Below are 26,403 nucleotides of genomic sequence, written 5' to 3'. Positions count from 1 at the left end.
ACTGAAATAAATAGACAAGGGAAGGGAAGACTATGGCAAATCAAGTCTGAAGAAGTGTGCAGTGATTCACAAAAGCTCATACCATGCCACAAATTTTGTTTGTCTTTAAGATGCTATTAGACTCTTGCTCTTTTCTGCTGCTACAGACATACTACCCATCTTGATCTATCTTCATTTAACTGAATTTGCTAAACTTTCTTTATTTGAAATTGTTATTACAGCTCTTCTCTTCCCTATTTATAGCCACCTCATAGAATTTTTTACATTATTTTTACTTGAAATAAATTTATTTCTGTTTCAACTCATTAACCTTGAGAAGCAGCACATGATCATGCCCAGGTCATACACAGTCTTTTTGTCTGTCTTTCTCTCTTCTGGGATACTGGAGAGGAAATGCATTGTCTGAAGAATAAGCTCGCTTGAGGAGAAGGAAGATGTGGCAGTAGATGGTGTGCAAAGTGTAATAGAAATTCCTCCCCCCCCCCAACCCCCCCCCCCACTATTATGTAGGTTGACAAATTGAATAAAACCATGTTAATTAAGTAAGCTCTCTTGTTCCACTGCTTTTGGAATTTCCCCTTCAGAAAATTTGAATTAACAGTCTTGTTTGGTGAGTATTGACTAATGAAGAGGGGCACCAAGATGAGGTGGGAAATTTGTTATAATCTATGCTTTATTTATTGCGATATCTGAATTAAGCCTTTGAACTTTAGGATGACCTTAGTGTTTGAGGATAAAGCCTGTCAATGGAAATCTTTCACAAATACTGAAACATTATATGTCATTAAGTGTCTGTGTAACACATTGCAATAAACATAATTTAATTATTTTACCATCATAATTAAATGGCTGTAAGAATTAACTCAAGTATCAAATGTTTCAAATTATAAAAATGATAACATTAGTACTTTCATGTATTAAACATACTATTTGTTACATGCCTAACTCTACTTATACACTTCTGTGGGCTGCGGTACTTCCTTGAATGGTTCCAGCAGCTGTATCTGGAATATCACTCCGCCCATGACAATTGCAGAAGGGTTGACACCCTAGGATTAGTACAGAGCTGTGTTCATTGAACAGTAGTAAGAAAACTCCCTAAAATCTGTAGTAAACACAAATAAGTTACTTATGTGGTCTTGTATTACATAAGTTTCTTGACTTGGGCCAATTGTGAACATTTCAGTTCTTAAAGTTTAGTGTTGACCATGGATTTACTCAGTTTCAGGTCACAACTCTAATGTTCAGTTGTTTTTCCTCGTTCCATGGACTGTTATGTTTCTGTTGAGTTACCAGACATGTTGGAATTGAAGTTGATGAACTAACTGAATCTGGTGGCAGGACTGCAACCTAACTTTCCATTTGATGTACATGGAACAACCCTTGTTTAGTGATTTCTTCTCTTCAAGTGATAACATAGTGGCTGTGGAATGGCCAGAACAAGAAGTCATGGAGTTCAACCTAAAACTAAATTAAATCAAATAAAAATACCTTTAATGGCATAACAGTATTAAAAGATACATTGCAACATACACTCCCAGTGATTAAAATTCATCCAAAAAAGTACAATTCACATAAAAAGCCTATTTTACACATGAAGCTGCCTTATACTGAATCAGACCCTTGGTCCATCAAAGTCAGTATTGTCTACTCAGACTGGCAGCGGCTCTCTGAGGTCTCAAGCTGAGGTTTTTCACGCATATTTGCCTGGACCCTTTTCAGTTGGAGATGCCAGGGATTGAACCTGGGACCTTCTGCTTACCAAGCAGATGCTCTACCACTGAGCCACCATCCCTCCCCTAAGAACAACTGCTTCTGCTAAAAATTTAGCTACCATATTAGTAGTTTTTGTAAAAGTATCATTGAGCAGATATTGAACTGTGCTATATTGGCTTCTAAATATATCAGAGTATAAGGGTAGAAGTTTGTTACGAGACTCTGTGTAATTGGCAATCGAGCATAATATGAGAAATTGAGTCAATATCAGTAGTGGGGCAACTGCAAAGTCTTTCCTGTAGGGGAATGTTATGAAATCGACCCCACAGCATGCTAGAGGGGAAGACATTCAGCCGCGCTAAAGGCTCTATGATGGTCCGGGTGGCTGAGATTACGAAGGTATGGGGCTATTTGGCCATACTGAATTGAGAGGTTAAGGTGAGCTTGTGAGTAAATATGAGGGTGAGATGGGCAGAAGTTGTGTAATTTTAAATCAAAAAGTCTTTGTCTGATAGATCGCATTTTATTATTTAAAACATTTATTAGCTTTCTATATTCCTTGCAGAACTGAAGGTGGCTTACAATATAAATAAAACAACAGTTATAGAACACATAAAAGGTGACAGTTCAAAATCTCAGTTAGGACTGCCAGTAAACTTTTTGAAAATGCTGAATTAATCAAATGCAGTCTAAATAAACTGTCTTCAACTGCTTCCTGAATTTCAAAAATGAGAGGGCCAGGTGCATCTCCCTGGGAAGGTTGCTCCATAATTGTGGGGCTGCTGCCGAACAGAGCCTCAGTCATGTGTCCACCAGATGAGCTTATTTGATTGGTGGGACTGTCAAGAGAGCCTTTTCCTGTGACCTTAGTTCCCAGGCAGGAACTTAATGGTGGAATGTGGTCCTTCAGATATCTCAGTACCAAGCTGTGTAGCCCCAGTACCAAGACAAAATCAGTTGGGCTTGGGAGCAAAGCTGAGCATTCTGAATCACAGCTAGTTTTCTAAAGTGACTGCTGTGTAAGGCAGCACTTCCAAGCTTTAGTTCCGGCTTTTCAGAGGAAAAATAACCCCATCCAAGACAGGGGAGATGTCAAGTGCATGGTCTGCCTTTCTACTAACCCAGAACATCTCTGTCTCATCAGGATTAAATTTCAGCTTGTTCAACCTCATCCAACCTATTATTGACTTAAGGCATGGTTCAGGACATCAATAGCATCCTTACAATTAGGTGAAAAATAAAGTTATTACTTGGAATCACTGCCTTATTGGTGAGACTGCAACCTACATCTCCTGATGACCTCTCCCAATGGCTTCATATAGGTATTAAATAGCATGTGGGATAATATGGAATTCTGCTGAACCCCACAAGTCAACAGTCATGGGGCAGAGTAGGGGTCCCCCAGTACTGCCTTCTGAGACTGATCCCCCCCCCCATAGGACTTGAACCACTGTAACACAGCACCCTTTATTTCCAACACTGAGAAGAGGCTCAGTAAATTACTGTAGTTGATAGATCTTATAGAATCAGCAGGGTCACATTTCTCCTGTTTTAGCCAAGGCAATCACTGCAGTCTCTGTTCCAGATCCTGGCCTAAAGTTACATTGAAATGGATCTAGAAAACCAATCTCTTCCAAGAACTCATGAAGCTAAGGAGCTACCACCAGGTGTAGACTGGCTGGAAGTTCTCCAACACTGTAGCATTCAGGGAGATTTTTTTTCAGAACAGGTCTAATCATTGCCTCCTTGAGTAGAGACTGCCTAACTCTTGCTCTCAATGAAGCATTTATCACTTTACTTACACACTCAGTAAGTCTCCTCTGGTAGCTTTTATCAGCCAGGAAGTGCACAGGTCAGGAACACAGGTGATAGATCTCACCTGTCCAAAGATCTTGTCCACATCCTTGGGCTCCACAAGCTGAAAAGTATCCATATAAATTGTTCAAGCAGATACCAAGAGTTATCTGGGCAATTTTGTCTGCAAAGTAAGTAGTGAATTGATCACAGCAGGCTATCATATGTTCAGAATGAAATTCTTTGGAGCTATGATGTAAAAGTCCCTGAACCACATGAAACAGCTCAGCTGGATGGATTCATGTAGACACAATGGTGGCAAAGAAATATTACCTGTTTGCCATCATCACTGCCACAGAGTAAGCTCTGATATGCAGTTTGTCATATTCAGTCAGTCTTGCTTTGAGTTTTCTGTCAGTGGTGCTCTAGCCGTTATACCTCCTATATCATTGCCCTCATTATCCCAGTGAACAAGGGACTCTGCTTGGCTCTGTCCTGGGGAGAAACGGCATTTAATGATTATTGTGTTAACAGCCTGGGGCCATATCCCTATTCCAGAGCGTGGTCAGAGCCTTGACAGAACTATCAGTAGCCAAGGTGGGAAAATCCCCAAGTGCTGAAAGGATCCATCATGTGCCCAGGGTGGACCATCTTAACAGATTAATCACCCCTCTGAAAGAAAGAGAAAGCAGTAAGTCTGAACTGTAATCAGGTAATGATCTGACCATGACAAGGGAATAAACTTTAACTCTCTCACATTCCGATCACCCTCCCCAGCAGTATAATAGACCAAATCCAATGTGTGCCTTGCTAAATGTGCGGGGCCCTAGTTGTCATGGAGGCCATGAAATTCTTGAACCACACTTGAATGCTTGTCTTTAGCGTGGGTATTAAAGATACCCAGGATCACCAGTCTTGGGGTGCTCAGCAGCATACCTGAGACCAGATGGGCTAGCTCAGGAAGACAAACAACTGGGTAGTGGGATGAGTAGTACAGCAGCAGTATCTCTACCTTGTCCCAGTCACCTGTCATCAGGAGCACACACTCAAAACTGGCAGACTGCTGGATGAGGCACCTTGATAAATGTATCAAAATGATAGACGACTGTGACCCCATGTCCCCATCCTCCTACCTACCTTAGGGACCCCAGAGAGCACTGAGATCTAGTTCACAAAATCTACTGAAAATCCCCGGGCCAAAGGAGGCCAAACTGAAAGTAACAAGGGAGCAGGCCTTCTCGATAACAGCATCCCAATGGTGGAACCAGCTGCCAGAGGAGGTGCGGGCCCTGCGGGACCTTAATCAGTTCCGTAGGGCTTGCAAAACCATCCTTTTCCAGCTGGCATATTAAGATGGAACCATCACATCAATAAGCTATGTTTACATGTATATTAAGAATATAGCACCATTAATTTATACTGTAATTTAAATTTTAATCTAATTGCTGCTTTAAGAAATGTATTTTAATGGTTATGTTGTATTTATTGTTACATCATGGTGTGACCCACCATGTCCTGTAAGCCGCCCTGAGCCTGCTTCGGCGGGGAGGGCGGGGTATAAATAAAAAATTATTATTATTATCATCTAGCCTGCTGCTCTGCAAAGAAATCTGGAGGACTGATCTGGATTAGATTTACACTGTCAGTCTCACACAGCTAGGTCTCTATAGTACATGCCAGATCAGCTTTCTTATTAGGGATTAAAATTTGAGTGTCAGTAATTTTATGCTTACTGGCCTGGCTTTCAACCGCAGGACCTTAAGGCCAAGGGACCCAGCCTTGGTGCAACCTGGTCTCCATCGGCTGAGAAGCAGACTTTAAGGAAGAGTGTGGCTAACCTGTGGCCAGGCTTCCTTTTCCTGGAACAGCCACTCTATATCCCACCACCATATCTCCCTCTGCCCAACACCATATGAATGGCAACCTCCTCCCCAGGTGACATAATCACCAGCTATTCCCCAATGAGAAGGCAACTGAAAGGCAAGGCCCCGCCCCCCAACCATCTCATGAGCCCTTTAGCCCTAAAGAAACAGACCATGTCCTTGTTTCCCACCCTTTGGTAGTGACCCTGTGGTGGCGGTCCTACCCCCTCAAAAGTCAGGCTTTATCCCAGAAGCCCAAGGAAAGATGATGATGTAAGCCTGTCTTCTGTGCAGCAAACTGCTGACTTGAGCATGCTCTAGCAAAGAGATGTGACTTCAAGCAGGAGTCCCACTGGTGAGGTTCTAAGTAGCAGTAACAAGCACCTGGATGATTGAGCTTAGCCTTCCCCTTCCAGCCAGGTAGATTCTGGATTTTCTCTCATAGCTGATCACAACCAGGAAATTATCTTAGCTCTGCCAATGTTTGGACATGGGCCCCATACTCATCAGTATTATTGAAGGGGGGAGTTTGTATGCTTTGCTGTTCCCTTTAGCTGTTAGGTGTACTGTTTGAACTTTCACCATTTTAACTTGCCCACCAGACATTTTTGTATAATTGCTACCTGATTTATACTATGTGGACCTTAACTATTTTGCAGAAAATACTCTTTTCTTGCTACTTCTATTCATTTTTAAAAATACTACTGGTTGGCTGAACTTTTCTTGTTAAATGGCTTGAAAGTTTAGAGATGGCAACCTGTTTTCTCATACATAGAAGTGGAAGAATAATGCTTATCAGTCCAGGTTGGGTCCAGCCTGTTTATCCCCCTTCATTGCAGCTCTGGGGGAGTGCATAGTCTGCATTTACCACATTATTTCTGCTTGGGAAGTTTCTACCATCCAAAGGAATTTATTTTAACCTGTGTGTAAATATTTATTGGGGATGGCCCCTTAACTGAGCACCCAACTTATAATGTGTCTTTTGCATAGGAGTAACTTGTATTGACTTGGACAAGTGCCTGTATGTACACCAAGTAGCTGGGTTTGTACACATTTTAATTGTGAGTGATGCATCTCAGTATTGCTTGAATGATCTTTTTCATCTCTGAGAAAATAGCACTTCCATGTTGCTGATCTATGATCCAAGTGAGCATGAGCCAGAGTAATTACTTTGCTTATAGGCAGGGGTTTTGAATTTCAGCTTCAAGCTGACTCCCCACCCCACTCCCATACCTCCAAGCACAAGAAAGTCCTTTCTTGTGAGTGGGAACTCACCAGACCAGCACCTGTTAAGGCACAAGCTATTGTTGGAAGAAAATTTTGTTCCTCTAGGGGTAGAAGCACTTTTTACTGGTATGTGTGAGTGGAGAGGTGGTGGTGAACACCTCCCCAGTCATCATGCATTGCTGGTACTACTGTTAGAATTTGAAATAGAATTCTAATGCTACATAGAATTATATAATTAGAATATAATAGAATTCTAATGCTACATGCCTCTTTAGTATTTTCCAACCAAAACCTGTTCCAAATAACAAGGGTTAACTACAGATGTAAAACTTCTGGAAAATATTCAGCAGAGAGGGAGCTTTTTCCTGTCCCCCCATAGGAAAAATAATGGGGGGGGGGATGAAAAATTGGGGGGGGGGGAATTGAAATAGATGCAATACTTACTGTCCTATCAAACCAAAACTAACTTTACTGCTTTACCAACATAAAATGCATCATTTATAAGTTACTTAGCATATAAACTTGCTTTCTAACATGTTTTGATCTTAGCAAAAGATCATCTACAGTGGTAAACCACTTGTAAGCCCCAAATATACCTTTTAAAAAGTTAAGATAGAAAACTATTAATGGCAAGATTGGGTTCTTGGAGACTTTATTAGCAGTGAAAGTTGACTTTATGTTTTTACACTTCCTTCATTTTCTGTATTATTTCTGAGAACTGAATAGTTTAGTCCACTTGATACATATTTAAACTACTTTTGAAATTTATACTTGGAACATACAGTCCAGTTTCATTTAATGCTACTCTTGGTGTGTGTTTTTAACAATAAGCCTGCTTCGGCGGGGAGGGCGGGGTATAAATAAAAACATTATTATTAACAATGTGTAGTCAATTCTTGATTGCTGTATGATACACTAGATACCAGACAAATTTAGCATTTTGTCTGTTGATTATTAGTATTTTAACACAATGCCATAGCAGTATAAACTTGTCTGTTTTTCATTGATAAGATCAGAGGAAACATATATATGATAACAGGTTTACACAAGTAGTGCCAAAATGTCCTGAATTTGTAGAGTGCTGCTGTTTATGGCTTATTTGTTCAAAATGACTAAATTTCTTTCATTCCTAGTAAAGCCATGGGTGGATCTACTAATCTCATTCTCCTAAGTGGACTGTTCGTTAGTAAGGAAATGCATACAGTAGTAAAACCAGCTATATGTGGAATGAAGGGTAAGATGCCAGAAAGTGTAACAATAATACCTCTGTGGCATGCTCAACTGATATATTTTTTCCTTTTTCTGTTTTAAAGGTGCCTTAGCTGGACCAATAGTTGATCCACATGTGAAAGCAGTATGGGGGAAGGATGTTACGCTGAAATGCATAATGGATATAAATGAAACATTAACACAAATTACATGGGAGAAGATACATGGAAAGAGTGCACAGACTATTGCTGTTCATCATCCTGAATATGGATTTTCCGTTCCAGGAGAATATCAAGGAAGAGTATCACTTAAAAATAATTCGCTTACAGATGCATCAATCAAATTAACAAATGTTACTTTCTCTGATTCTGGAGAATATGTATGCAAAGCAGCTACATTCCCTCTAGGAAACTCCCAGTCATCAACAACTGTAGCTGTATTGGGTATGCTTATTTCAATACTTGTTTTGTGCATCTTTTCATGTAAAATGTCTGTAGTTAAAACTAAATATGGTAGTTTACAATGAGCTTTACAATAGAAGCACTATTTTGTGTTTCACTCTTGTTTCAGTATCTCTCAAAAGTCCTATTTGCTTCACTTACATTAATTACAGAATAGATTTCCAACTATATACTGGGAACTCTGGAATTGCTTGATAGATTACTTGAGGTTTTTCACTTTGAAAATCTGTAATTACCACCAAGGTCCACTGAAAGTCCACTAATAGTAGTTTGAAACTGCAAGGAAATACTAGGTGTGTTCTAAACCACATAATTCACCTTACTGCACCTTTCAGAGGGCCGTTTTCCTGACCCTCTGAAGGAGGCAGTGGTCCGCCCTCTCCTAAAAAAGGCTACATCAGACCCGACTGAATTGGCACACTACCGGCCGGTCTCAAATTTGCCCTTTTTGGGCAAAGTTATTGAGAGGGCTGTTGCGCTGCAGCTGCAGAGGTTTCTGGAGGACGATTCCGCCTTAGATCCATTCCAGTCCGGCTTCTGCCCGGGACATGGGACGGAGACAGTCTTGGTTGCTCTCATGGACGATCTCCGGAGGCACCTGGATCGAGGCGGCGCGGCAGTTTTGCTGCTGTTGGACATATCGGCTGTGTTCAATATGGTGTGCAATATCACCGGCTGCTGGCCCGCCGCCTTGCCGACGCAGGGATTTAGGGGTCAGCCTTACAGTGGCTTTCCTCTTTCCTTGAGGGTCGGGGACAAAGGGTGGCAATTGGAGGAGAGCTGTCCCAGAGACACTCACTTAATTGTGGGGTGCCGCAGGGAGCAGTTCTCTCTCCGATGCTATTCAACATCTTTATGCGCCCCCTTGCCCAGATCGCCCGGAGACATGGACTGGGTTGCCATCAGTACGCTGATGACACCCAGCTCTATCTATTGATGGGTGACCGGATTGACAGTGCCCCAGAAAATCTGGACCGAGCGTTGCAAGCCGTGGCAGACTGCATTAAGCTGAGTGGGCTAAAACTGAACCCAGCGAAGACAGAGGTCCTTTGCCTGGGCCGCGGCGGCTTAGGGAATGGGGTCTCCCTCCCAGTTTTTGACGTGGCGCAGCTGGTAGCAGTGCGCAGAGTTAAGAGCTTGGGAGTTCTACTGGAGCCTCCCTTGACAATGGAGGCCCAGATAGTAGCTACTGCCAAGTCCGCCTTTTTTCATCTTAGACAGGCAAGGCAGCTGGCCCCCTTTCTGGAGCGTGGCGACCTGGCAACAGTGATCCATGCAACGGTCACCTCGAGGTTGGACTACTGTAATGCCCTCTACATGGGGCTACCCCTGTACCGAACCCGGAAACTGCAGCTAGTGCAAAATGCAGCAGCCAGGCTGCTACTGGGACTGCCTCGGTGGGAACATGTGCAGTCTGGGCTGTGGGAGTTGCACTGGCTGCCAATTGTTTACCGGGTTCGTTACAAGGTGCTGGTCATTACCTTTAAAGCCCTATATGGTCGAGGACCTGCCTATCTTAGGGACCGCCTCTCTCCATACGTTCCCCAGAGAGCACTGCGATCAAGCTCAAAAGATCTTCTTGAAATCCCTGGGCCAAAAGAAACTAAATTAAAAGCTACCAGAGAACAGGCGTTCTCTACAAAGGTCCCCCAATGGTGGAACCAATTGCCGGAAGAGGTGCGGGCCCTACAGGATCTTAACCAGTTCCGTAGGGCCTGCAAAACTGCCCTCTTCTGGCTAGCTTTTTAAGATAGAACTCTTGATAAGATCAATAATACCGAGCCATCTTATATGCCATTCGACTGTATTTTAATGTCTTACTGTTTTATTGGTTTTATTCTTTAAATTATTAATTGTATTATCTATTGTTTATTTGTATCATGGTTTCTACCATGTCCTGTTAGCCGCCCTGAGCCTGCCTAGGCGGGGAGAGCGGGGTATAAATAAAAGTTTATTTTTATTTTTATTATTATTATTATTATTATTATTATTATTATTATTATTATTATTATTATTATTTGCTGTGTGCCACCAGTACTTCCCTTCTCTAATTTAGATGTATGCGATTATTTCTCAGTTTTCTTGTTGTAACATGCTTTGAGTAACATCAGCCCAATTTTAGCTTATACTATTTCACTGTGATTTCCAAGCATACAACTCACAAATGAATATTAAAATAGTAATGCCATATATCTTGAATTAGGAACCTCATAATATGATCTTCAAGAGCCTCATGGCACAGAGTGTAAAAGCTGCAGTACTTTAGTCCTAAGCTCTGCTCATGACCTGAGTTCGATCCCTGCAGAAGCTGGGTTTTCAGGTAGCCGGCTCGAGGTTGACTCAGCCTTCCATTCTTTCGAGGTCGGTAAAATGAGTCCCCAGCTTGCTGGAGGGAAAGTGTAGATGGCTGGGGAAGGCAATGGCAAACTACCCCCTAAAAAGTCTGCAATGAAAACATTGTGAAAGCAACGTCACCCCAGAGTCGGAAGCGACTGGTGCTTGCACAGGGGACCTTTCTTTTAATATGAACTTCTCCCCCAATTCAAGTGCTTCATTTTATTTTGAATGAGACAGATGGTCTTGGTTCTCTGTTGAAATGTGGTTAGGTATATAGCCCTGCTGGTAGTTATCCGCGTTATTTTCCCACACACACATATAGAACTTAGTTTGACAAAGGGGAGGGTATTGCTGTGCACAAATCCAACACTGACTTTTGGAATGTTCTGAGTATGCTTAGAAGTAGCATTTCATTCTAACATTATGGATTTGTAGTTTACCTATTTTTTTGAAATGGCAAGTTCTACAGTGTCATTGGGTTTGTGTGTAGTAAACCACGTTTGTTTGTTTTTGTTCAGAAGAAAATAGGGACTACCTGGATGGGACCAGAGAACAGAGAATTTGAAATTGCCCCAGTTCTCATTAACTGCAATGAGTTTTCCACATTAGAAATGATCAACTGTTTACATTATTGAAGATTGAATAGTCATATTAGCTTGGTGGTGCCATTTTTTCTTCCTTTTGGTCAGTGTTTTGACTTATATCTTGAATATGCACCAGATCCTCCTATAGAAATAGGTGGAATTTCCAAAAGCCAGTTATCCAAAGCATTGTCACAGTAATTTGAGATAGGTGGCAGTAACAGAATTTTCTTTTCACTGGGAGTAGTTATTTCTAAAGCAGTGGTTATTAACCTTTAATACACAAGTACTTCCCACAGTATATAACATTAGCATCCCTCCCAAACCACAAGTAAACAGGATACTAAAACAAACTCCAAACAAGGATCTTTATGTATGAGAGAAATACATTTGCCTGTGAAAGTTCTGACTCCCACCTCCCCCAGGGTTTGTTCATTGCCCCCCGGAAGATCACTGAATCGTATTACTCATTCAGAAGCTTGCTTCTTTTGATTTGCAAGTGTTGTGTTTTGGGCACAAGATGCTGCATTTTTTCTTTAAGATCTGTTGTATTGGAAATATCTATTGATATTTTACATCCCTTGGTAAAAATTGTCTGTTGTCTTGATATTTTTCACTAATTAGTGGTATCACATATAGTTCATTTGGTCACCAAGGCAGCAGAAGCTAATGGTTTACCTAGTGAATGGAGATAATACTACTTCAGAACAATATTAGCTGAGTATGTTCCAGAATCAGGTTTGCATGCTATTGTGTAAATGTGAAATATCCAAAATAAGTATACTGTGAACTGCTGAGTAGTTGTAGGGCTGCCACATTACCATTGTAGCATCTTTCAGATGCTTGACTGGAGAATGTCTTCTCTTGAATGTAATTAAATCTGAAATGACAGCCTTAAAAATCAAGCTTCTTAGCAATATCCACTTTCCCCAGAATATTTCCATGTTACTTTGAACTAGGCACATGAGTATTCTGGATATTCCCCATAGGCCCTTTTGTTCTTCACAATGCCCCAAACATACTGGATTGTGATGTACTATCCTGTTTTGCTAAGGTAATGTTGCTGGAGGATGCATACTTTCTTGGACTATGCTCATGTGCTTTATGCCATTTTTACACTTCCAAACGGAGCAGCTGTTACAAACAGCTCATGAGAGTGTGTATAAAGTCTTAGTCTGAGTAAATTGCTGCTGCCCCAGGAGCTCCCTCTGGTGATAATTTTTAGCTATTGTAGTTGGCTTTTGAAACTATTTTAATAATGTTAATATAGCTATATGAAATTGGTGTCAAGGTTGTTAGTGTTTTCAAGTGTGCAAGAATTACTGGTGAACATACAATATTTCATGGATATAGAAAGACCAGAATTGTATTTAAGCATTTGTTTCAAATGCTGTAATTATACAATTGGATCTACAAGGACTTCCAGGGCGGGGGAGATAACATTATTCCTTTCCCTGATGCTGCCCCCCTCCGCTTCAGGCTGAAAGGGTGCCTGATGCCCTTTCAGCTTCAAGTCTTCTTTCCTCCTGCCAGTCAGGTGATGGGGAGGGGCTGGGCCTGAAGCAGAAAACATTGAAGGGGCCATTTTCTTTTCCAGGTCTTCTTCTTCTAGTCATATGATCAGCAGCACTTTTTTGGGGGGGGGGCGGGGGGCTTAGACCAGAAGGTGTATAGGCTGGGCTTTCTGCTTCAGGTTTTTTTCTGCCAGCTACTGCCAGCCAGCTGATTGAGAGTTTAGGCTACCTATGGCTAAGTTGCTGCTGAAGTGGTGCTGTGAGATTTTATTCAGCATTTTTTTATTTATTGTGAGGGATATACAGTAATATGTTTTGAGGGATATGTAGTAAAGGGGAAAACCGCAAGAAACTTGAGAGAAGGGGGCATTCCCCCATCTTTGCTTTCCACTTCTCCATCTCTGTCAAAGTTCCTCTCAGCGTCCACCAGTTATCTGTCAGTCTCCCTCACCTCCCCGTCTTCTTTTACCCCTTCCTCCCTACCCTCTTTATCCTTTCTTACCCTCTTTCTCTTTTCTCCTTTTGCATGTCTCACCCCTCTCTTACCCTAGCCCTTCTGAGACAATGTCCTCTTTGCCCCATCTCTTCTCAGTTTGCCCCTCTTGCTCTCCCCTATTTATCTCCACCCTGACAATGTCTCCCTCTTCTTTCTTTCTCTCCCCCTCCCTCAGTAAGTCTCTTGTTCTTTCTCTTTCTTTCCCCCCAAAAGACACAAATTCCCTATTCTTTCACTTTTTCTCTCTTCCCTCTCAGACACACACCCCCTCCCCCCGTTTTTCTGTTTCTCTCTTCCTTGATTTGGCCCCATTTGTGAGGATTTCTTTGGTCATGATTTGGTAAACTGAAGAGTAATTGGGCCAAAGCTGCTCTCGGGTATTTGCTTCCAAAAGAAAAAGTTAAATAAGGGGTGGTGGTCATTAACTGCAGAACAGTTTAGATGTGCTGTGTTTCAATTGTATCTTATAATTAAATATGAATTATATTCAGTTATATCACATTATATTTTATAAGCTTTTCTTTTATAGATCTCTGTTGAAATCTGAAATATTTTTTTATTCTTGAGCTCTCTGAAGCTGAAGGCTGTTTCTCAGGAGAGGGTAATAGACATTAGATACAATGCTGAGAATCCTCCATTTTTTCTCATCTTTATTTGCATTGATCTTGTTGCTGCTGGTTCTTTTATTCTTGCACTTCTAAAAGAAAATGAAATCTTAAAGATATATTTTGGGGTAAGTTAAGGAATGGGCACAAACTGGCTCATGAACTAAAGTTCATGACAAATTTTGGCCAGTTTGTGGTTCACAAAGTGAAGTTTATGACAGGTCAACCAGCACAAACTTTCCAGCTGTTCATGGATGCTCATGCTGGTTCCAGACAAACCATCTCAGATCAATCTAAATGTTTACCAGTCTTCAAAGCAACATAACTTGGAGGTCATGTAGAGGAGCATCTGGAGGAGGTTCCCAGTCCCCTGTGACTTTGATGTTTATAGTTTGCACAGACCCATTCTATGAACCTGCACTTGTTAGGAGATCTAGTCATGGTGCCATAACATGACATTTTTCTTTTTATAAATAAATTGACACTATTTGTATTCTAACTGATTTACTTCCAGATGAGTAAATTTTGACACTTCGTTAGTGGCCATTAGCTATATTGGGGAACAGTTTTTATTTGAACTGTTTGATTTAAGTAAAAGTTTGTTATAACCAAAAGAAAAGTGATATAAATATATTTTAATTAATTTATTTCATAGTACATCATTCTATTGTATTTGGAAGAACACAGAGTATGCCTACTGGTGGTATGTCACATGCAGTTACTTGATTTTGTGTTGTTATCAGTCATAGGATGTTTTGTCAGAAATTGGAATCAAGGAAATACTTGGTATTAGCATGACTGATAGATCACCCAGGCAACTGTTCAGTGTCTGGGCAGCAAGCCTGTGTTAGTTGACTAGTATATTTGAGGTTTGGAATATAATAGTTTAGTGTACATTTTGTAGTTGCACATTCAAAATGGAATGATGTCTTTATTAATTATTTTAGTATTTGTCAGCTAAAACACAAATTTGATTATGAAAGTTTGGTCTTGAGGAAGTTAAACCATGCATTGATTTTTCATATATATGTAAAATATAAAATTTATTTGGCAACATTTAATCCTGGACAGTAGCATCATACAAGATTGGTGTCTATATAAATTTAGTTTGTTTACTTCTGAACCGCTTGAACTTGTTACAGTTTAAACAAACTAATATCTCTTGGATTACATTATATTTGAAGGTGTTTCCAAGTTTGCAGCTGAGTAGTAATATAGTCTTGTTCTTCAACTAATTAAATTCAAAGAATTATTTCTTTCTTAAAATTATGAAAACCATGCTAAGCAAGATCCTGAACTGTTTTCATTGAGAGATGATTGAGGTAACCTATAACTTATTTTGCTAGTCATCTGTCACATTTTTGAAATTTAAAACTTAAAAATTGTAGGTAGACAATGTGTAACATCAATTACAACTATTGCTCTTGGTAGAAAGGTTAGACAAAATCATAATTCGGTATCAGCTCTGCAGCATATGACATATGTTTATGAGTAGATAAGCTAACTAGATAATTGTTAAATGTCATAAAGCTTAATTTTATAAGAGATCAGACAGCAACTTTGACTTATAGACTTACAAATATTTTAAATAAATTGAATTTATAACAGGCTCCTATGAGACTGAGAACAAACAATAATTAAAATATTATTCAAACAGTACGTATTTTATTAGACCCTTTTCACTAAAAAAATAAAAGAAAAAAGTTTCCATTGACTTACGAATTGGAGGAACAGTATTACTACCATGAACAGCCAGTCCACCGGGCTGTTACTCAGCCCTCCTAAGCTTTTTGTGAAAAGTGGTAGAACTCAGAGGAGGTGCCAGCATTCTAATTAAAGTTGTTGCCAGAGTAAAGATAACCAAGAGAGAAATTGGCGTAAACGGAAGAAATACCAAAAATGGAGGACTCATTAGGAAAGAAATACCAAAAATGGAGGATTCATAATTGGATGGTGCTGCTGAATGGAATGCCAAAGCAAATAGTTAGATTAGTGGGGCACGTCATTCAGACGGTTAAAGGTGTATGGAAGTAAAGTATTATGTAAGGTGTCAAGCGTCATCGATAATGTCTACTGGTGGGTTTAGCTTCGCAAAGAGGAATTGCTATGAAAATTTCTCAGAAATAAAAGACGTAGTTTTCTAAGTGTTTGGAGGTAAGTGTCATATTTTTATAGAGTCTCTGATGCTGGGAGTTGTTCTGAAACTTTTAGAAAATAATGTGTCAATAATATTTATCTGTATTTTTTCTGTAGTTGAACCAATTGTGAGCCTAACAAAGGGACCAAACACTTTAATAGATGGTGCCAATCAAACAGTTGCAGCCATTTGCACAGCAGCCACTGGAAAACCAGCTGCCAATATTACCTGGGAAGGAGGTCTTGGTGAAATGGAATCCACTTCAACTTCATATCCAAATGAAACAGTGACAGTTGACAGTCTGTACAAGCTTGTCCCCACCAGATTTGCTAGAGGAAGACATATAGCTTGTATCGTGCGACATCCAGCTTTGGACAAGGAGATAAGACTTCCTTATGTACTAGACATTCAGTGTAAGTAACTAATATATGTTATATACTCACCACTTGTTTATCTGCACAAAATCCAAATGCTGACTTACTAGTACAAGTATTTTATAATCTTAACTTTTAGACTGTGAAAGTTCTTTGAAAGCATAGATGTGAGCTCAGTTAGCTGAAAGAACTGCTCATGTGGTGTTACCAGCTATGTCTGCTCTGGAACATAGATGTGAGGACACAGGACAACCTCTTTGTTTTGCAGTTCATATTTTAGGATAACAGTGTAAACGTATACATTGTGATAGGTTTGTATTGTCTCAGGAAATGTAGTAGATCAAATAAGGATTATCAAATGGAAGACTTGGCTGATGGTGTGTAATTACTGCCTTACAAGTGGGCTGCATGATTTATGGAACAGAAAGGGCTGTTCTCTTTTTTCTTCTCAATTTTTCATTGACTCTTTTCTCTAAAGAGCTCAAGGTAGCATAAATAGATGGTATCCCATTTTGTTTTTACAGTAACTTTTGAATTAGGTTAGGTTTAATTTTATTTGTTTAGATATATATGCCCCACTGTTCTCCCCAGTAGGGACCTGAAGTGGGTTATAACATCATTATCATCTCTATTTTATCCTTATGTTAACTTTTTGACGTAGGTTAGGCAGAGACTTCTGTGTGTGACTGACTGGCTTGAGGTAAACCAGAGGGCTTCCATGACAGAATGATGCATGTGGTGCTTCTCTCTATATGTCTTTTACCATCTTTGAAGATATCATATCTTGGGGGGAGGGGGAATACCAACCTAGAACTGGCATCCCTAGTCAGGACTGGCCCCAATGAGTTCTCCTTCAAAGGCCCTTAGTGATACCTTTCAGAGCAACACTATATTTCTGATAACATTGTTGGTAGAGTTGCCAGGTCTTACCTGGCTCTTGACTAGGGGGGGGTGGATTTTCTTCATGTGGGGGGAATGCTCTAGCATTTGGAAAAAACTCTATGATAATCCTATAGTTTTTTCCTCAAATAGTCAGGCATCCCCCTCATAATGTGCCTGGCGCAATAATGTCACATCACTTCCAGGTGACATCATTGTGCCAGGCACATCATGGCACACTGGTGCTCTTTGGGGACAGGGCTCCCCCTGCCAAACAGTTCAATGGCAGCAGGTTGGAGGCCCTGAAATCGGGGGAACTCTTTCCCTCAGTGGGAGGCTGGGAACCCTAGTTATTAGTCTTAAGCATAGGATTTCATTCATTCATTCATGCTCTCTCTCTCTCGTCTGCTGCCATGAGATGCCATTTTCCATCTCTCCCCCTCCCCAGGTATTTGGCTATTTCCCTTCCAAAGGAGGAGAGGGAGGAGTCTTAAGTCAATTGTGGGAAGGCTTTATCTGACTCTTTTCCTCCCTCAGCCACTAGAGGGAAGACAAAGCAGTGGCTCAATCCTTGTATGTCTTGGTGCTGGATAGTGGGGTTGCTCTCCATTGAGGTTGAGTCAGTGGAAGAGTAGATGAACTGTGGCCAGTCTGTCTGGAGAATTATTGGAGAAATGCCCTTTTTTAAACAAGCAGAAACAAGTGTTGATGCCTCTTTCTGTGTAGTTGTCATTGACCTTGATCTTTATGCCACCAGAATGCAATTTGTATGGTATGTTTGCAAAAGAACTCCTAATCTATGCTTTGATACATCTGCTGGTAGTTTACCATCTCTATCAACCTATTTAATGCTGGTGAACTCATTTAAATTTTTTATTTCCTCCCAACATGCTGTTTTAAAATAAAGATCCAGATTCAAATGTCTTGTTTTCAGTAACAAATTAGTAATATGTTTTCCTACAAATTAAATATTTGAGATAAGTTTTCAGTGTAGGAATGCTTAGTATTGCCTTACTTGATTGCTTTCTGGTTCATCTGCCTCAGAGGTGTTGAATCTCATTTGTTAAAAGGGCCAGATCTGATATAAATGTCACTTTGTCAGGCCAGGCCATGCTTGCCATAAAATGCATTACCAGGTACTGGAGAAAAAAAATTGATAAAGGTGATTTCAGATAATGAATGGCATTAACAGGTGAATGACAATAGCAGCTTGATTAGGTGTGATATGCAGAAGGGGTAGTAGGCATGAAGATACCAGCATTGGTAATGAGACAGGAGGCAGCAGCAGCCCTAGGGAATCATAAGAGTCAGAAGGGATCTCCAGGGTCATCTAGTCCAACCCCCTGCACAATACAGGAAATTCACAATTATCTCCCCACCCCTATCCCCAGTGTCCCCTGCTCCATACCCAGAAGACAGCAAAAAAATCCAGGATCCCTGGCCAAAGTGGCCTGGAGAAAAATTGTTTCTTGACCCCAAAGTGGCAATAGGCATTTCCCTGGGTGTCTAACAAGGGGCCACAAGAACTAAGTACTGATACAGAGAAGGAAGCAGGAGAAAATTTCATTTCCCTGCACTCAGCCAACTGCATATCTACCTGATTTCCTTTTTACAGAAACCTAGCACAAGCATGTCTAAAACATCCTTTCTTGTCTTTCACTCATCCAAAACTTAATACAGGTCCATTGGAAAATTACATTTTCCATTTTTCACATATGAGCATCAACTGTGAGAGAATAGCTTGTTTATTTAGCCTCCCCCCCCCTCCATTTCTGGAAAAGAAGCAAAACCATTTATTTATTTATTTATTCCGTAATTTATATCCCGCCCTTCCCACAGAGTGGCTCAGGGCGGCTCACAACAAACGATAAAACAGTAAAACAAAGCAAAGTTATTACATTTAAAAGTTAAGCATTTAAAAACCTAAAAACTATAACATTATAACATTAAACGACACAGTATAAAACACAGCAGTCTAGCAGGCTACATTTATCCAGTCAGGCGTAGGCTAACTGGAAGAGGGTTGTCTTACGGGCCCTGCGGAACTGAGTAAGATCCCGCAGGGCCCTCACCTCTTCCGGTAGCTGGTTCCACCATGTTGGAGCCATTGTAGAGAAAGCCCTGTCTCTGGTCGCCTTGAGACGGACTTCCTTAGGCCCGGGGATGGTGAGAAGATTTTGAGTCCCAGACCTCAGTACTCTCTGGGGAACGTGTGGGGAGAGACGGTCCCTCAGGTAGGCAGGTCCCAGGCCATATAGGGCTTTAAAGGTGATAACCAGCACCTTGTACCGGACTCGGTATGTTATTGGGAGCCAGTGCAGAGCCCGAAGACCCGGCCGGATGTGCCCCCACTTTGGGAGGCCCAGTAGGAACCGGCTGCGGCATTTATAGGATTTACATTAAGAAACCAATAGATATCGAGCAAGAAAACACCTCTGCATAGAGTTGTGTGGAAGGGGAGATTTTTTTTGGGGGGTGGGCTATTGTTGAAGTGATGCTTCCAATAATAAATAGTTTTCTTCTCCACCATCAGCACCTCTCTATAGTTACCACCTTCTCCTCTAAAGTTGCAGGCTTCCACACTCTGACTCCCCGGCTGAGAAGAAGATAGCCTCCTTTCTCCAGCTTGTCCCCCCTCCCAAAAAGAAATCTTGCCGCTTGCAACATGAAAACAAATCAAACTCCTCCAAACTGCCTCTGTTCCATTGCAGCTTCAAAAGCAAAGGTTTTACTTTTGGAGGGAGAAGCAGCATTTTCTGGCTGTAGGCAATCCAATCCAGGAAAAAAAGCTTCCTATCCCCCTCCCCAATCAAATCACACCCACATCAAACCATACGTCTCCAAAATATTTCAGTTGCACAGAATTCTTTGGGTGCAAAGTGAATGGGGAAGTTGCATGGCCAATGAGCAAGAAAACGACGTGGAGGAATCTCTCTCACTGCCACTTTCCCCTCTTTTTTCCCCCATCAGTAAATCCACAGACATTAAAAGCCTCCTAAAAGCCACTGAAAACTTCCTAGTCCACTGGATTGGAGCTCTCTTTGCCCCTTTTTTGCAAAATGCAGGACGGAGTTGATTTGTTTGTTTTGTTAAAAATGGAAGCCTCCCTCAAAAAGCAGGCTCAAATTCTAGATCACTTTAGTGACCTCCCCACCTTAAAAACAAAACAAAACTCACCCCTCAGGAGGAGGAGGAGGGAAGGAGAGGAAGAAGTGTGCTTGCCCACAAAAGCTTATACCTATTATAAACGTTGTTGGTTTTGAAGCTGTTCTTTCTCTTGTTCCTTTCCCCTCTAAAAAAAAGAAGAGGAGGCGGAGCAGCCCTTAAGAAAGAAATAGATGCACCCTCTGTGTGTGTAAGTGAGAGAGAAGTTTGTCTTTGTCTTTTGGGGCAGGATCTCACAGGACCTCTAAATTTTATTGTGCTCATTCTCCCCGCCTCCCCCCCCCAAAAAAAACTTGCTTTTGGGATACATTGTTCAAACCTCCTGTGAGAATTTTGCTGATCTCTTAAGATTTGACACACTTTCTAATACTTTCCCCCACAAAAAAGTGGGAAAATAACCAAAGCATATAAAGCAGACAGATAGAAATCTTCATCATGCCAATGTGGCCACGTAGCAGAAAGTACTTTAAAAAGTATGATGGAGTAAGGTTTTATTGTTACAATAATAATTCAAGAAGCATTTTAAGGTAGATGCTGAACTGATAGAATGTAGTACACTGTCACGTGTGTGTGGCATATGCAAATGAATTGTGCTAATGAGCTCTTGGCACCTCTTTTTCTACAAAATGATCCCTTTTTGTCTCTCTCCGACACAATGCAGAAAGCAGCTGCAGAGCTCTCTGTGTATGTGCATGTGTGTGAGAGAGAGAAGGGAGAGGGCAAAGAGGCAGACAGGAAACAGGAAGCGAGGACCAACTGAGGGAGCTGGGAAAAAGCCAGCTATGGTGTGGGTGCAGTAGCACCCTAGGAAAAGAAGCAGAAGAATGAAGCTACCTGGGGAGATGGAGTTAAGCCCTGTGCAGTGGACTGGATGTGGCCCTTGAGCCACATCTTTGACACCCCTGATCTACTTAGTAATTTAATATTAGGGGGAAACTTTTTATTCTCTGGTCATACTTGTCTGAAGTTGTGCCCAAATTAAAATGTCATCTATGTGGACTTCTGTATCTTCCACACCCTCAACTATCTGCTTTACACAAATATATATGGAACATAAACTAAATGGTAACCTTTTTAAAGCAGTATCTGCCAAATGGTGTAATTAGGCTCTTCATAAAAAAAAGATGTTACAGAGATATAGAAGCATTATATCTACAAAACTGCTTCCCTACTTGTTCTAAATAATGTGTTCTAACTTACTAGGCTGGTTCTGCTTAAAACAAAGAGTAGTATCATCACATATGCTGTGAATTATAGAATATATAGGAAACAAAATATCACACAAGAGAGAACTTAACAGTTAACCATATTGGTGAGAACCATTAGCCATGGGAATCCTTTTTTAAATTTTAGTTTAAAATTTTCAGGCTAACATCTTTGAAACAAATTTAAGTGGCTTTACTCCTTTAACCCTTTTTTCACTTTTGTGAAGAACCAAACTCATGAAGTAATGCTGAAAAATAGTACCTTTATTTTCCAAAATTGGAAAGGTTAGGAAAAACTGTCTTCTAGCAGTGGAAACTGCTTTAAGAACTTAAGAGAAGTCGTGCTGGAGCAGGTCAGAGGCACGTCTGAAGGCGAAAGTAGTTCTGTGTTTGAGATGTGCTTGCCAGACAACTTTGTAGGTACAGAATGTGAGTGCAAAAATTAACAAGGATTAAGGCCAGATGCCATGTTCATGTGTAACACCAAGACCATTAGTTAAGGCTAAATAAACCAACTTCATAGCCTGATTTCAGGTCCTGGTTTGAGATGCCCAAACTAACCATAGTTCATGTGGTAGCATAGGTTTGGTAATAAAGTAACTATAATTAATTAAACTGGTTTTGAATTGTGTCCGAATTGAGCTGCAGCCTTCAGGGCTGAAGGGGAATGACAAAGCATATTGAGGAAGTACTCTTGTTCAGCTTAAAAAATATCCCAAAAAATACAACCACTGCTTTTATTTTATTTAAAAGATTTCTGTGCCTCCTTTCCACCTAACTAGGCTCACCTAGGTGGCAATTATAAAGCTTATTAAAACATTTCAACATTTAAATATCATTTAAAATAAAATATGCATAAAAGAAACAGTTCAGACAAAACACACAAACATGCATAACACAACCAGGAGGGGGGAGTGGCAATAACAGTTCTTGGGTTACTACTAAGAAAACAAAAAAGTCTTCACCCACTGGCGGAAGAAAACTATAGAGGAACACAGATGAATCTCCCTGGGTAGGGGGCATAACCATGCTTTTTTTAGGTCAGAGGATTTTTTAAAAATTTGGGGGACATTTGAATTTTTTCAAGCAAAGCAGGAGGGGGGAGAGAGGCAGGGCTGGCATCTGGGTCTTCCAGCTTCTTGCAGCTGGCTGCAAGAAGCATGGAGACCCACTGCCTCTCTCTCTCCCATCCTGCTCAGCTGAGCAGGAGGGGAGAAGGAGGCAGGGCTGGCAGGCTGGATCTTCCTGCTTTCTCAGCCAGATGGTTGTAAGAGCATGAAGACCTGCCATGACTGCCTCTCACCCTGCTTTCCTGCTCTGCTGGGTTGGGCATCCACAGAAAGTTGGGGCAGGGCCCGAGAGCCTCCCTGTAGCTACAGGCCAGCTGGGGAGGCCATTCCAAAGTTTTGTCACCATGTCATATCTTGGGTTGCTGCCTTAGATAGTGGGGGTGTCTCCCAGAATAGGAGATTCAGCAAGGTGACCAAGGCTTTTTTCATTCCCATAACCAGGCTGGAAACCAGATTGGAAAAGATCCAAACAATCTGCTTGATTTGGGAATCACTTTGCTCAAGAATGGTACAGTTGAGACTAGATGGTAGTTATTCAGCTGTCATGTATCCAAGGTAGGTTTCTTCAGGAGTAGATGCACCACTACTGGCTTCAGGGCACTGTGACCACTCCCTCTCTCAGGGAGGTATTTACTGTCTCCTGAACCCATTCAACCAGCCTCCCCCTCCCTGCCGATTTAAGCAGCCGGAAAGGGTAAGGTTTGTATCAGCAGGTGATGGGTCTCAAATTTCCAAGAATCCTGTCTACATCCTCAGGCTGGACAAGCTGAACAAATTGGCAGTCTGGTACCATCAGATCCTGTCACTGTTAATGTAGGGTCCAAGTCAGAGTAGATGCAAGAATTTATCTGCTGAGTGCTTAACAAAATGATTGCAGTTGGTTACAGAGTAGTCCACCTTCTCCCATTTGCCAGAACCCAGTAGGCCTCAGCTACCCAGGGGAGTTCGTCTACACTGTAGATCCAGTAGTTATTGATAAAAATAGTTTCTTCGCTATCATCACCACCATGGAGTAAGTTTTAAACTGAACTCTAGCCTGTACCTTGTCAGATTAATCCCGAGTCTTTCTCCAGTGTTGTTTTAGCAGTCTCTGTTGTCTTTTCATTGTTTTGGGCTCTTAGACCTGAGATAGGGTGCCCGGAATGTGTCCATTGTCTTGATCATTTCCTCATTCTAGAGGTCAGCAAGGGTATCAATAGGAGCACTGGTCATATCTGGATGAAAATCCCCTAAAGTCAGTCAGTTCCATTAGGCCAGGGGTGGGGAATATTTTTTCTGCCAAGGACCATTTGGATATTTATAACATCATTTGCGGGCCATACAAAATTATCAGCTTAACAAACAGTGATCTGCTGAGGGAGAATGATTCAGACTGGCAAAATTAATGTAAATGTTTTTTTTATTTGAAGTCATGTAAGGAGAGCCTAATTTGGCACACACACCCCGACCTGCTGCCCTAGACAAATGCCTAGGTTCTGGGCTTTTTTTGTAGAAAAAGGCCAGCAGGAACTCATTAGTATATTAGACCACATCCCCTAGTATTAGCATATTAGCTCTCACACTCATTAGCATATTAGGTTAGCATATTAGGGGTCTTGGTGAATCATATGCTGAACATGAGTCAACAGTGTGATGCGGTGGCTAAAAAGGCAAATGCAATTTTGGGCTGTATCAACAGAAGTATAGTGTCCAGATCATGTGAAGTGATGGTATCGCTTTACTCTGCTCTGGTAAGACCTCACCTGGAGTATTGTGCTCAGTTTTGGGCACCACATTTTAAGAAGGATATAGACAAGCTGAAACGGGTCCAGAGGAGGACATTGAAGATGGTGAGAGGGCAACGAAGATGGTGAGAGGTCTGGAGACCAAGTCCTTTGAGGAAAGGTTGAAGGAGCTGGGCATGTTTAGCCTGGAGAGGAGGCGCCTCGGGTGGCTGAGAGATGATATGATCATCATCTTAAGAACATAAGAACATAAGAGAAGCCATGTTAGATCAGGCCAATGGCCCATCCAGTCCAACATTCTGTGTCACACAGCGGCCAAATATATATATATATATATATATATATATATATATATATATATATACACACACACACACACACACACACACACACACACACACTGTGGCTAATAGCCACTGATGGACCTCTGTTCCATATTTTTATCTAACCCCTTCAAGTACTTGAAGGGCTGTCATCTAGAGGATGGTGTGGAATTGTTTTCTGTGGCCCCAAAAGGTAGAACCAGAACCAGTGGGTTGACATTAAATCAAAAGAGTTTCCAGCTCAACATTAGGAAGAACTTCCTGACCATTAGAGTGATTCCTAAGTGGAACAGGCTTCCTTGGGAGGTGGTGGGCTCTCTTTCCTTGGAGGTTTTTAAACAGAGGCTAGATGGCATCTGACAGCAATGAAGATCCTGTGAATTTGGGTGGTATTGTGAGATTTCCTGCATTGTGCAGGGGGTTGGAGTAGATTACTCCGGAGGTCCCTTCCAACTCTATGATTCTAGGCCACACCATCTGGGATAATCAAGTGCAAATTGAACTGATGGTAGCTGGCTCTCACTCCCACCCCTGCCACTCCACCCTCCCTCCCTCCCTTCATGCGGAAACTGCAGCTGCTCCCAGCAGACCTTTAAAGGCACCCGCACACCGCAGCAGTAGTCCTTCACAATTCCCACCACTCTGGCGCCACAAAGAAAGGGGGGGGGGGAGGAGAAAGAAGGAAGAAAAGGGGAATAAAGGGAAATAAAGAAATGGGGGAGGGGGGAGAGAAATAAAGAAATGGGGGAAGTCATTGTCACAGTTCAGGTAAGTCGTCCCCCCCCACCACCATTTCTTTCAAGGTGGAAACACTCACCAAAACATACACATCTTTACCATGCTGAAAAGCTGCATTCCTAAGTCATGGGTGACTGTATGCAGACTTCGTTTGTTCAACTTCAGTATTTCTCTGCCATAGTATGATTGGTTGTTTGAGGAATGGGAGGAGAGCATAGGCAGGGGCTGAATCTGCATTTTGCCCCTCCCCTCCCTTGACTCAGTATTACTGCAGCCTGCAAGTAATGTACTTGTAGCAACTGCTCTCTTTTTTTTGTTTGTGTGTATTTTTGTACTTTGTGTCTGTTTGTGTGCACCTGAAAGTCATGGCAATCTCTGGAGGCCTGGAGGATATTCAGAGAAGTGGCTAAATAAAGCCTGCTCCTGTCCTCCTAACTTAGTATTTCAAGGAAGTATCCCATCCAAATACTAACCAGTGTTGACCCTGCATAGCTTGTGAGATCTGACGACATTGGGTTTGCCTGGGCTATCCAGGTCAGGACTGTGGCTCCTGCTCTTGATGCAGACTTGTAGCTAATATCTGTGTATAGTTTTTGCTGTCCTGAAGATAGCATGAATCTTTAAGCTACATTTTAAAAAAAAAACTTGGGCACTTGTGGGAATGACATGAAAATTTTAAAAAAGGAGTTAATTTGAGGGGTGGAGTATAGTAGCAACTTTCTCAAACGAGTTGTGGTTGCTTGCTACCCCTAGTTAGTTTACATCTGTTCTGCCCTGAGCTATATAACTTGTTATGCCTGGTAGTAGTTAGTAGCAACAGCAGCAGTAGTAATAATAAACAGTGTTGGCATCAAAAGGACTATAAATTTTCTAGGAGTTTGTATATAGATTGACAAGGAGAAGAGTAAAGTACAGAAAAAAATAGGTATTCCTAACTTGAAGAAGTGAAAACATTTAAAAGGGAGTCTGTTTTTAATTGCCAGAAT

General features: G+C 41.3%; 1 protein-coding gene across 2 annotated transcripts in view; it reads left to right on the top strand.

Annotated features, from left to right (window-relative positions):
• The window catches only part of NECTIN3 (nectin cell adhesion molecule 3), a 94,368-nt gene that overhangs the window by 19,315 nt on the left and 48,650 nt on the right, over positions 1–26,403 (top strand). For both annotated transcript variants that reach the window (XM_060234532.1, XM_060234531.1), the window contains exons 2-3: positions 7,913–8,251; positions 16,056–16,352. In XM_060234532.1, coding sequence (XP_060090515.1) covers positions 7,913–8,251; positions 16,056–16,352 — 636 coding nt within the window. The remainder of the gene's footprint in view (positions 1–7,912; positions 8,252–16,055; positions 16,353–26,403) is intronic.

The sequence above is a fragment of the Heteronotia binoei genome, chromosome 3 (genome assembly GCF_032191835.1).
Source record: "Heteronotia binoei isolate CCM8104 ecotype False Entrance Well chromosome 3, APGP_CSIRO_Hbin_v1, whole genome shotgun sequence".
In the NCBI taxonomy this organism is placed as follows: Eukaryota; Metazoa; Chordata; class Lepidosauria; order Squamata; family Gekkonidae; genus Heteronotia; species Heteronotia binoei.
The sequence above is the reverse complement of the archived record's forward strand: the minus strand, read 5'-3'. Positions and strand labels throughout refer to the sequence as shown.